This window comes from Lipophrys pholis, assembly GCF_963383615.2.
Source record: "Lipophrys pholis genome assembly, chromosome: 14".
Taxonomy (NCBI): Eukaryota; Metazoa; Chordata; class Actinopteri; order Blenniiformes; family Blenniidae; genus Lipophrys; species Lipophrys pholis.
Window position 1 is genome coordinate 22,391,420 of NC_137633.1, and position 13,024 is coordinate 22,404,443.

The 13,024-nt window shown below is 41.3% G+C and overlaps 1 protein-coding gene across 2 annotated transcripts in view; it reads left to right on the plus strand.

Moving 5' to 3' along the window:
- The window catches only part of prkcha (protein kinase C, eta, a), a 39,539-nt gene that overhangs the window by 21,752 nt on the left and 4,763 nt on the right, over nt 1–13,024 (plus strand). For both annotated transcript variants that reach the window (XM_080480352.1, XM_080480353.1), the window contains exons 10-12: nt 3,913–4,067; nt 8,814–8,952; nt 10,181–10,369. In XM_080480352.1, the coding sequence (XP_080336478.1) occupies nt 3,913–4,067; nt 8,814–8,952; nt 10,181–10,369 (483 nt within the window). The remainder of the gene's footprint in view (nt 1–3,912; nt 4,068–8,813; nt 8,953–10,180; nt 10,370–13,024) is intronic.

Sequence of the window (13,024 nt, forward strand, 5' to 3'; positions counted from 1 at the left end):
GCTTCACACGCAGAGCAGCTCTGCAGGCATACAATCAACAATACTAATCAGCTTTACATAGTTCAACCTTCACTGACCTATTTCACACATCAAACTATAGTAGCAGTGCGTCCGACACACACACACACACACACACACACACACACACACACACACACACACACACACACACACACACACAAAGCTGTTGAGAATGTACCTGTTTTATTCAGACTTTATTGATCCTCTTATTCAACCTTTATGACTGAAAGAGCCATTTTTGTAAAACACGTTTCTAATCTGAAATGATGAAAAAACATCTAAAAATGTTCTTCAAATACTAAAAACAGACATTGCATTGTTTTTGTTTTTTTTCATTGATTTTTCCCACTTTAGCCATTTTAGCTTTTTTTTTTTTTTTTATATAGCTGCGAGGCATTTTAGCTGTTTTTTCCTGTATTGTTTTGGAGTAGTTTTAGGCCTTGTTTACAAGACAACGTTGCAAGTGAAAACGCATCGTTTTTGCATTTTCATTCCATGTTGACACGGTACGAAAGAGTATTGGGGCGACTGAAGAAAAAAAATTTGGAGGTTAAAGGGAAAAAGTCGAAAATCAAAGGCAAAGTTGTTTTTTTTTCTCAAAAAGGTTTTTGTTTTTTTTGGAGGGGGTTTGGTACAAAGTGGAGACGTCTGTCCAGCCTCATCATTCCCGTGGATGTGAAATCACATTAAATCACTTAATTCTGACTGTATTGTGTTGCTTACTGCTTATGGAATTCTGCGTTTACGCAGGATTTCCTTGTTTAATAATAACACAGTTTATTAGCACCCCGGGATCAGTGCCTTTGTCCTTCGTACTCGATGACCGTACACGACGGAGAGCTGCAGGCTGCACTGTCTCTCGTCCTAACACTGATGATCACTGCACCGTGTTTATGAGCTGAAGCCTGTTCTGAAGCGTCGTTTCACCACTTCATTAAACCTCCTGCGATGCATTTTGTAGACGCAGTGACTTGTGCTGGCATGTGGATGTGGATGAACTTTATAAAAAAAACTTTGGACACCGACTTTCGACTTTTTTGTTTTTTGCCTCCAAATTCTTTTTTCTTCAGTGGCCCTCATACTCTTCCATAACATGGGCAACATTTTGAAACGATGTCCATTTACACTGCATGGTAGAAACACTGAAAACGATGTAGTTTTCATGTTGGGCCACGAGTTCATGCTGTTGGTTGTTTTCGTAAGGAAACCACAAACGCATGCGCACAGAGAACAATACGCTAAAAACGTTAACAATGGGAGCACACGGACATTCACACGGACAGACGACCAAGTTGGATTGTTATTACAGTGACTGTCAAAATAAAACTACCAAGTCCCAGGAGAATACAAACAGGGAGTCGTGACACTCGTGAACAACCCGGAGCTAATTTGTCCATCTGCTGAGCATGTGCAGAGCAACTATTTACTACGGCCGTTGTTTGCATGAGCAAAACAGAAAACACGCCAACAGAGTTGGACCGTTTTCGAAAAGTTCCACCTTGGGAGCCGTTTTCAAAAAGTATTATTTTCAGTGGCTCCGAGCGCCATTGTCACGAAAACAGACGCATTGAAAGTTTAGTGTTTTCATTTGAAATCGTTGCCGTGTCAACGACCCGGAGCCATTTTATCCGTTTCAGTAATTCTGCCTGTTTTAGTGGTTTTGCCTCCTTTATCTGTTTTTAGCCTGGAGATTACACCATTGTCGAAAAATATTTTGGTATGATTGTAAAATAAAAATGAAAGCAAAATATTTATATTCATAGAGTTTTCTGAAAGCTTCATGGAGCCACTGCAGAGGAGCTAAAGAGACACAAGCTGAAGACCTGAAATAAATTCATCGATTCAATCCATCTTGATTAGAAGGAACTTAATAACTCTACATACTGGGAGCTGCTGGGGTCTTACTCAGGCGATAACCTGTGTCTCCATCCTCCATCCTATGGTAATCTCCTCCCACAGTTATAAAAACATGACCTGGAGCTGAATTGCTCGTTGGTGTGTCTTTGTGTCTGAGGTCCAGGTCAAACTTTGCTTTCACCCAGAATCAGCTGGCATCACAAATCGGTATCCAATGATATTAATTTACCTGTTAAAATATATCCGCTTTATAAAAATATTTTTTCACAGGGTAAAAATTCAATATTAATAGTTTTTTCATTGATATCAGGGGTGATGAACTCATTGCTATTTCGTGGCCACAGTTAGATTCCAGTCAGATGGCAGTATAACCTTCAAATAATGACAAATTCACAGTTTCTCTTTGTTTTACTGCAACAACTCCGAGTACATTCTGAGAAGGTCGATCATAATAAGAGCAATTTAGTCATTTTGGACAGTGGCTCTGTTCAGGGAAGAGGTTTCTCCTCGAGTTTCAGCCAAAAGTGAAACAAATGATCCAACCTTGTTCTTGAAATCAAAAACCTGCTGGAATGTGTGAAATCCTCTGAGCCACATTGTTCCTCTGCAGACTGGTGTTGGTGAAAGCCGCTTGTTTCTGAGGAGTTCTGCAGCCTCCAGCGTGCAACAGTGAACAAATCAGAAACACAAGCTACTACTTATAGGAAAGTTTTCGTCTGCTGCAGGTTTCAGTCAAACTCATTTTGGTTTAGAAACTGCATTTCTATACATTCATTTCTAAAAGTACCTCTTTTAATTTAATTCCATTATTTTTTGGAAAAAGAAAAGGTGTCTTATTTTCGAAAACTGTAGTTTAAACCGAATCACGGTTCAGAGGAACCATTACCTTCTTGGGGGTTTAACCCGACAAGGTTTCCCAGTGAAAACACTAAACTTTAGTTGCGTTGTGGCTGTCGCTTATCACAACGATGGTGCTCTTGCTCCGTCTCAAGTGGGAGGCGGAGGCACTGCTACTGTACATGAGCGTCACGGCCGTAGTAAATAGTTGTTCTGCACATGCTCAGTAGATAGACAATAACAGCTCCCGGTCCATATCCTCCCGGGACTTGGTAGTTTTATAGTCGCCGGAACGACAATCCAACTTCCTCTGTCCATATGAGTGTTTGTGTTCTCCTACCGACCAATCACAGACAAGCATCTGTAACATCCGTTTCTTTATACTGTCACAAACATTCAATGGTTTTGAAAATACTGCCAGGTACTGAAAGTTGAACTGGTCGCGAAGAAAAGAGCAGAACTTATGACACATTTTTGAACAATTCTTCAGCCAGCTCTCCAGTCGGCCTTGTCAGAGGAGATTTACTGTCCGTGAGCGGACATGTTCCATTTTAATATTTAAACAGGGAATTTGGTGATTTGTTGTACTGCTCCTCTGGTTTATGCCTGTTCATGCAAAGTCTTGTATTCGATAAAGAAAACTAAACAAAATGTGACCTTTGACGATGAATCGTATTTCCTCATGAGACCGTAGAAATGTGCCGCCATCAAAGTGCTGCTGCTGCTGCTGCTTTCTTATCCTGCCCAACGCATTCCTATTAGACATTTCCTGAGTAAGTTCTGAGTTACAAATTAGGGTGATTCAAACCCGCATACTGTCCCTGAACGTCCCGATCACCGAGGACGTCTTATGACCACGTCTGTAAATCACGTCCTCCTGCAGTGTTTTTTTTGCCCGGGCCCACATTTTCCACATCGCCTATCGACCATAACCTGTAATGAGAAAGAAAGATTTATGACTTTGATCAGTATTTTACACATTTTCTTTCCCCTGTAAGCTTAAACAGCGGCCGCTTGCACAGACATCCATTATACAGACGGGAAATTTACGAGGAGCAGTCATGTAATGCCCAGGAAGTAATCTCAGTCGGTGCCTGGCTGCTGGTTCTGCTGCTGTTTAATGAGCTGCGAGCTCCTGTGAGGCTGCCGCCGTCTGGGTTCACACGTGTTGACGTCCTCTGCTGGTTTATACGGCAGGACCGCCTCTTCTTCGTGATGGAGTTTGTGAATGGAGGCGATCTCATGTTCCACATCCAGAAGTCCAGGAAGTTCGAAGAGGGCAGAGCGCGGTACTACACGGCGGAGATCACCTCGGCCCTCATGTTCCTGCACAGCAAAGGCATCATCTACAGGTTTGAACCAGACTAAACAAGTTTCCACGATACTGACGTCTGCTGACACAGCTGCTGTTTCACCCTGATGATTATGCCGGTATTTTCGCGATTGTATTCCGTCTTTTCCCAAATACAGTCATGACTAAACATCATATTAACATGATATTTTGTCAAAGGGAAACTGCACAGGTGGAAATAAGTCCACAGCTTGGAAAACCTGTTCATGTGCGTCTCAAATAATAGAATGGGAAACTTTATTTTTCTCATCATTTAATTCACACTGTGGTACTTCCACTCATTTCACATTTGCTGTTGATATTTTATTACATAAATTGAGATATTTCACAACTTTTTTGAGTCATCATCTACCATCTTTGCTTAAAAGTCAAAAATACTCAAAATATTAGAAAACTTCAAAGAATCTGATGGTTGACCTCATTTTTAAACAAATCATGACAAACTATGGAATCATTTTGAAGTTTAGCTTAAAGATACCAGATGTAATATTTGTAATTGAATACTTTGGGTCATCTTGATTAACATAGTTCCACATAAGCGCACGGTTTAGTTTATTCTTTATTGTATATCCACTAAAGTCTGTAAGTTATCCAACTCCTCAGCCTGTTCAGTCTTGCAATACAAGTTGGAACCAGAAGGTGGTGTATTGAGTCACCCAAGAGACACAGTTTGTGAATTAGTTATTCGGTAGTTGACTGAAGCTCTTAATAACTACACAAATTAGTTGATATCATTACTGATTACACAAATTACCCCAGTTTGAGGTTTGACCATTAAAAAAAGAAACGTTGAGTGATTTTGCTGCACAAATATGTTCGTCATCAGAAATCTAAAGTTGAAGTTTCTGTCTAGAATTCCATGTTTAACCCCTAAAAGTTAAATCTTCTCCGTAAGCTGAAGCTCTGCGACATCAACTGAAAAGGCGAACCACAACTATCAAACCCGGGAACAGACAAGCTGGAGCGAAATGACTCAACACTGCCACCCGGTGGACAACAGTGGCATGACTTTCATATTAGAGTTCTCCCTTTGATATTTGCACTGAAAGTATAGCTTATGTTAACTTGATCTTTTTGAGTCCTTCAAATGTTTGCAGAGGAAAGAGGCTCCTGTCTCTTGCAGGTTGCATCACGAGAGCGAACAGTAAATCCTGAGTTATATTTAAAGATCCATATGTCCTGTGTCAGCCGCACCACGTAGCATGACTGTTGGCTTAAGAGGCTGCGCACACTTTGCATGCTCACATTAAATCAACCAGCTTAAATCACAGGAGGAACTAGAACATCCTGCTGAAGAAAATCAACTATAAACTGTTGTGTAATATGCATTTCCCCTTATGGCTGCTTTGTAGGATTAGGTTCTTGTTTTCCCTTTTTTCTTCAAAACAAGTCAAATAATGTGGTAAATGAGGATGAACCTTCCCAATCTGAGGCTACAGCTTTTGCTCTGAGGAGAGTCGGTTTGAGTACAGGACTAGTGAAGGTAAACACTGTGTCATGAAAAGCTCCGTGCTGTTATGTAATCCGGCGCTTAACAAGTCTGCAACAAACCCTCCTTCCACGCTCTGCAGCTTAGCTCTAAGTCTTTTTATTTGTAGTGTCATCATTTTGTTCTCCTTCATCGTGACACAGAACCATGAAATATTCAACAATGATCCAGTTTTTAAAAAAACAACTAAACTTTCAGCTCATCCTGAAACTAAAAGTTCTGCTAAACATTAATTAAACATCAACTATCACAGCTTTTTCCTGGAGCTCATCTCAAACAACTAATTGTCTGAGAGTGTGACTCTTTGTCCACATGTACATGTACTCACCATATTGATAAAAAAAAAAAAAAAACCTACCCACAGTCGTCCGTGCGTCACAGTTCTTGTCATTACTTCCTCTTTTCTTCTCAGGAAATTTTCATATTGGTACAACTGTCTCTCACTGGGTGTGTAACGAGGCTCAAAGTCGTCAGTGCTCCAGCTTTTACTGATACTTTGGCCCCTGAAGTGTCTCATTGTTATTATTAGTAGTTGTGGTAGTATTGGCAGTAGATCTAATCGAAGCAGTACAGCAGTAGTACTTCAGTTATACTCCTTCAGCAGTCTCCAAACACCTCACACTGACAGTCTTATCACACACTCACACACTGATGGTGACGGTTTCCATGAGACAGTCTGACATGTGAACCAGAGCCGGGGATTGAACCCACAACCTTGTGTTAGGAACGTTTCCCCCTGTACCAACTGAACTACTTCTACTGAGTAGTATTAGCTGCAGTAGCACTAGTAATAACAGAAGTATCTGTAGTACTAATAGATGGTGTCGTCGCAGTATTAGCATAGTAGTTGTATAGTGATAGTAGTATATAAAGTAGAAGCATCGGTAATTGCAGTTTTAGCAGCGGTCGTCGCTATAGTAACAGTCATAGCAGAAGCAGTAGATATAGTGTTGTAGTCGGAGTAATGGTAGTCATGGAAGTATATTTTATATTAGACATAGCTGTACGTGTAATTTAGCTAGCAGCTGTAGTAACAGCCATAGCAGAAACAGCAGTAGTAGTAGTAGTGGTGGTAGTAGTACTAGTTATGAAAATAGTAGCAGTTACTGGAGTAATTCTATTAGTAATGTAATTTCCATGTTAGACATAGACATGTCTGCTATTACCAATGCTGATGTAACTAAAACTACTACCACTGTTATAACTAGTAGTAGCAGTCAGAAGTAATGTTCCTATCAATAGTTGATGTAGCTGGCGCAGGAGACGTTGTAGTAGAAGCTATAGTAGTGCGATAGCATTAGTAGTAGCAATACTAGTTATAACAGTAGTTGTAGCATTATCAGTAGTAGTTGTAGCATTATCAGTAGTAGTAGTAATCAAAAACAACTGACATGCTCTCCAACAGAAATAATGTTTCTGACTTTGATTCCACTTGTTCTTGTCGTCAATAAGTTGGTTTGTCTGCGTTGTGGTGTGTGAGCTTTGGATCTCATTCATTTAGCTGCCAGGAACACACACACACACACACACACACACACACACACACACACACACACACACACACACACACACACACACCATGAGCTCATAGGTCGGTGTTACACGATCAGCTTCAGGTAGAAGAAAAGAGCGAATCACATCAAGCCAAACAGACCGGCGAGTGACCAGCACTTTGTCTTTGTGTCTCTGTGTCTCTGTGTCTTTGTGTCTCTGTGTCTCTGTGTCTGTCCCCCGTCACTCCGTTTCATCAACCATCTGCAGGTACAACCAGAAAACACAAACATCCCCTTCCAGAAAACCCTGAGCGTGTGCAGGTTCAGGTCTTCTAGAAGTGACCTTGGCGTGAGGTCGGGTCACCTGCTCACAGATTAGAGCTCGGCTCCGCGGCGCTCACTCAGCAGGACTAATCCCTCTGTCAGATGACAAAGCAGCAGCTGACGTGAGCCCGGAGCGGCATATTTTTCCACCGTTTGGCTACGGAGGCATTGGAGTGCAACCGATACAGCTTCAGCATCAACACAGTCCAATCTCCTCTGCTTCTGACACTCCCGCTTTGTCCTGAGAGGAGTAACAGTGTGTGTTGATAAGCATCAAGCTCTGGGTTCATTGTCCTTTAGTAGCCTCTCCAGTTTCTTTTGCCTGTCCCACAAGAACAACGAGAAAGAGGGAAACAGAAAAGAGAAATGGGCGCCGTGGGAGCAGAATAAATATTGACGTTCGAGCAGTTTTCCCTTCTTTCCTGGCCGAGCCGTCGTCTGCATGTTAAAACCTTTTCTTAATGCTCGGGCATTTATATGTGGCTGTCGCTCTCTGCTTCTCTGCTACAACACTTTCTCTGTCCTCGGATGACTTTCCCCCTTTTTCCTGCCACATTTTCTTCTTCCAGGCAGAATTAGAAACTCAAATATCTACAGAGTTTGATTCTGCTCCAGTTTGTTTTGCTACAGTTGCTTTTCCAAAGTTTGTTTTTAAATCATTGAAAAGTTAATTACTTTGTCAGTTATTTCTAATTTAATATAAAGTAAAAAAAAAAACTTCCCAGTTTGAAGGAATAGAAAAAAAAGAATCTTATGAACTTGTCCGACTGGGTTCATTATAAGTTCTCTCTTTTCTTCTGTTCCGGCAAGTAAGCTTTAATACATTAGACATGACATGATATTTGAAGACGGGAGAACGCCGCACAAACGTGTAAAAAAATGTATTAAAAACTCACTTAGAAAAAGCTGGAACTTGCCTGAACAGAAGAAAAGCGATTACCTACATGTTATGAAATTCTATGAAAACATTCTGAGCTATTTGCCTTTTTATGCTTATTTTGATGAATATTATTTTTAGGTGAAAAATGTCTACGAATTCAGTTTATAACTTTAAAATATATGGACGTTTTACAGTTTTTCTGAATAAAACTATAGGCCAAAAATTTGCTTTTACATTAATTCAAATTACCTGTTGTTCTTTAATTGCTATTGTGTTGTTTGTTTGTTTTTTACCTATGTTTTTGTTCAAGCCAGCTCATTTAATAATCTTATTCTCTCAACTACTTGTATTTATTTTTATTTTATTTTATTCCTCACTCTTGAAATAAACTTAATGCTTTAGTTTCCGTTTTGTCTCGTTGTCACTGTTTTGTCATATTTTTTTTGTTTAGTCTGTTTCAGTCTTATTCAGAGCTCTTTGAGTTGATCTGCATGAAAACTTTACTATATTTCATATTAACACAGACGTTTCTCTTCTTTGTTCCTTTGTCTTTCATTGCAGGGATCTGAAACTGGACAACGTCCTCCTCGACAGGGACGGACACTGCAAGCTGGCAGACTTTGGCATGTGCAAAGAGGGCGTTGTTCAGGGCGTGACCACCGGGACGTTCTGTGGGACGCCGGATTACATCGCCCCCGAGGTCAGTTTCCGTCTCAACATGAACTTTATGAAAGTGTTCCGTACATCCGTCCCTCTTTATTTTGCTTTAAGTCACTAAGACGTCACACGCTCACATTCACATCGACTGGACGTTTAGTTGCCAAGTGACTGTTGGAGGAAACTCCTGGACGCTCAGGGAGAAACATGCAAACTCCTCGCTGCTGCATGCGAATATTCTTACGGTGTGGTGCGACGAGACGCCTCGTGGCGTTTGAAATATTTTTTTTTGCCGTCATATCAACACTGAAGTACTTTTAAATGATTATAGAATCCGATGACATTTTCACCCACAGCAGCAACGATCAGCCGCCTGTCAGGAGCAGCTCAATAATTCATGAGGTTGATTGATGGAATGAATGACTGAATGGATGAGTGAGTGACTGATTGGATTATTGATAATTCTCACGTCTCTAACATGATCCAATATACACATTGTCATCAGATTACACACAGTAATAGAATAAATACTCATCCAGTCTATAGTAATAAATCATTAGTTTGAGAATTGACTGGATGGAGCAAAAAGCTATTTTTGTTTTGTCCTCATGATGTCAACATTTCTTTCAAACGAGGAAAACAAAAGAAAAACATATTTTCTCAATCAGGCAGATGTTTTTAACTTTTTCCTTAACAGACGGTCTTTCTATTAATGCATGTATACGTCTCCTATTTACAGTTGGGACAATCTGTTAGTTTATGCAGAATTAAAGTTTAACCACTAAAAAGTGCGTTAAGTTGAGTTGGTTTAGCATCAGACGGCACGACGTAAATTTAACGCAGTGCTCATTTAAATATAAACGCGACATTCAGGTGTGCCAGAGCTTTTAGTTGCGTCTGTTTGAATGAAGAAATGGAAGCGCTTGTGTCCGGCCTCCTGCCGTCCAGGTTCTCTGAGTTCATAAAGTTTTCTGTGTGAGCCTCCCTCCGTCGCTCCAGCTCAATAAAAACAGCTCCTCACTTCAAACCCTCACCTGACTGACTGGAAAGCAGCTGTGAGGTCGGCTGATTTGCATGTTTTGATGTCCTCGGTTTGTATTTACCCTCACAAACATGGCGTGTCTGGATTTATGAAAGGCTGCTTTGCTCTCCTCCACACTCTCTCCTCAGTGCCGGTTTATTTACACTCTGAACCAACACATCCTCCGCCTTCGCCCTCAGCCTGCCGTTGAGACTCGGTGTTTAACTGTCTGTCCGCTGTGTGTCCACAGATCCTGCAGGAGATGCAGTACGGGCCGTCTGTGGACTGGTGGGCTCTGGGCGTCCTGCTGTACGAGATGCTGTGCGGACACGCCCCCTTCGAGGCGGAGAATGAAGACGACCTGTTTGAATCAATCCTCAACGAGGAGATTGTGTATGCGTCGTGGCTCAGCACGGAGTCGGTCAGCATCCTCAGAGCTGTGAGTCTGCCTGCGTTCATTCTGTATTCACGGTTCGTCCTTCTCACATATGAAGCCTGAATGATGAATGAAGCTGAGGAAAAGATCCGTGGTCTCTGTGCTGAACAAATGGGGGGGAAACATCTGTGAAGCTTTCATTATAGCTGATCGGATGATAAAGGAAATCAATTTGTTTCTGGACGTGAGGCCAGCGGTGTGGACGGAGTCCAATAATCTGTAAAGATTTACTAAAGAAACATCTTTCTTTGAGTCCTGCAGCTTCATGCTTGAAGACATCAAGCTGCTCAAGGTTCTCTGAGTCTGGTCGGTTCCTTGTCGTCCTTCAGACCGTCTGACTGACTGTCTGTCTGACTGTCTGTCTGACTGACTGCACAGCGACTGGCAGCTCCGTGGCGTCTGCCAGCCAGCTGTTTGGCCCGGGCCTTTTACATAACTATATTAAGGCATGGTCCACTGCCCAGCCACAGCACCGCGGCTATAAATACAACCGCACCTCCTCCCTCTGTGCCTCTTCCTGGACTCCTCGTATCCTTGTCGTTATTCCAACATGCTCCATGAAGCACCGAGCCAATCTCCCCTGCTGATGTGCGTCTGCCCCCTGTGACACGCGTTACGTATAAGTGTGAGTGGATTTGAACGCCGCTGTTCTATTTTTACAGGAGGTTGATCCGCTGCGAGGCTCTCTCCTTGTTTTCACAAAGGTCTGCCGTCACGTTGTTTACAGCTTCATGAAGATGCTTTAAGAAGAATAAGGAATTATTCTGTGATAGTTTTGGTTACAACCAAAGATATTGTGAATTTTTACACAAACAGGCTTTTTGTTCAGTGTCAAATGGTGTTTTTTTGTCTGATGACACTTTACATTCAAATCAAATACAGAGAAAAAGCCCACAGTCCCACTTGAGCAGTACACGTGAAGATGGAAAGGAAAATCTTGAATTATCGAACCGATCCAGATTACAACCAAAAACAACAAACTAGTCAACCTGAAGCTACAAGCGAATCAACTCAAAGAAAGAAACTCTGATCCTCACCCCATCCCTTCATCGTTTCTCCATAAAATGAACTCTGTGTAAAATATTCACCACACTTTCCGTGACACCTTCAGTACAATGCCACACAGTTCAAAACCAGAAGATGAAAATTTTTTATTGCTTTAAAATGCAATATATGATGGAAGGGGAAACGAGAGAGGTCGGGTTACAGGTGGTGGCAAAAGGCATAAATAGATATTATCCATCCATCTTTTATAGCCCTTCTTCTCGTTGAGGGTCAGAGGTCACTGGAGCCCCCAGCTGAAGACCGGGTCCGCTCTGGACCAGAGGACGGCCTCATGAAACATTAGCAATGTTACTGCTGAGGGCCGAGACTGAAGCTGACTTCTGCTCAATAAGAATTCTTGTGATAAAAACTTTTTTTTTTACACGATTTTACATGAGCTACAGTTGCTCCGCATCACTTTTTCTTTCTGAGTCTTTGTCTGGAAATCGTGATCCCATTTTTCTCAATTTTGAGTTCAGTAATTAGAAACTATATTATTTCATTAACTCTTTTTTTTTCTTCTCTGTGGAACACTAATCTTGTGCGATAACAATTTCTAAACACAGCCAATGCTGTAATAAATGCCAGACTTTTTACTGCTAATAAACAAGAGATGCGAGACGTGACAGCTCTGCTTTACTTTTAATTAAATCGGACATTCTTCTGCCCAATCTGCAGGTGAAGTAGCTTTAATCTAGAGTAGATTAGTTTAATCTCACGGTGCAGTAATGATTTTATCCTCCAGCATGTGGTTCTCTCTGGCGGTTGAGATGGCAAATGATTCCAGAGCAGAACATGACTCGGTGTTTTAGTGCCTGCTGTGTGTCTTCTCTGGCGGTGAGGTGACAAAACCGTCCTTGATAGCGGGGTGCTGAGTCGTCAGCTCTGGCCCTGAGGCTGGCATTGCCGTGCCGCCATGGAAAGATGGCACGTACTTCTGTGGAATAGTTTTAGCGCTGTGCCGTCTGAAAGCTGCTGAACTGATCGACCGCTGCTCACTTGGCTCAGTTATTTCCTCTTGCTGGTCCACTGGTTGAGGTTTTTCAAAACGTGTCACTTCATTCGCTGTAAAACGAATCGTTAAATCCTCGCTTATTGCTCCAAAATCCCTGAATTAATATAAAAACTGAACTGTTTCTATTCTCATTCGCTCTCTACAGATGTTGTAGATGTTGATGATTGTAGACTGATTGTAATGTTGTGGAAGATGAAGCTGACGTATTTTCTGGCAAAGCCACTTTTCCTTCCAGTCAGTTCACTTGGAGTTTTAAATATCATAAAGAAAAAAGAAAAAAACTGTGTTAAATCAATTCGTTGTTTAAATCATGTTTTTGAAGATCCACTAATATAACTTGGTTTCAAAAGTTATAATGCAGTCTTGTTACATTTTCCTTCACTTTTACCTTCCAAAAATCAAAAGGGCCTTTTTTTGTGCAGTTTAACTTATGGAACGATGCAGAAAAGAAGCAAAAGAAGAAGAAAAGGTTGAGAAAGAAGCAGAAGATGGTTTTTTTTTCTTCTGATGTTTAGAATTTTTTTAATATTTCTGAAGAGACTCTGAGCAGAGGTGCTCTCATATGTTTTTCCAATTTGTTCTATGAAATCATTTCAGAT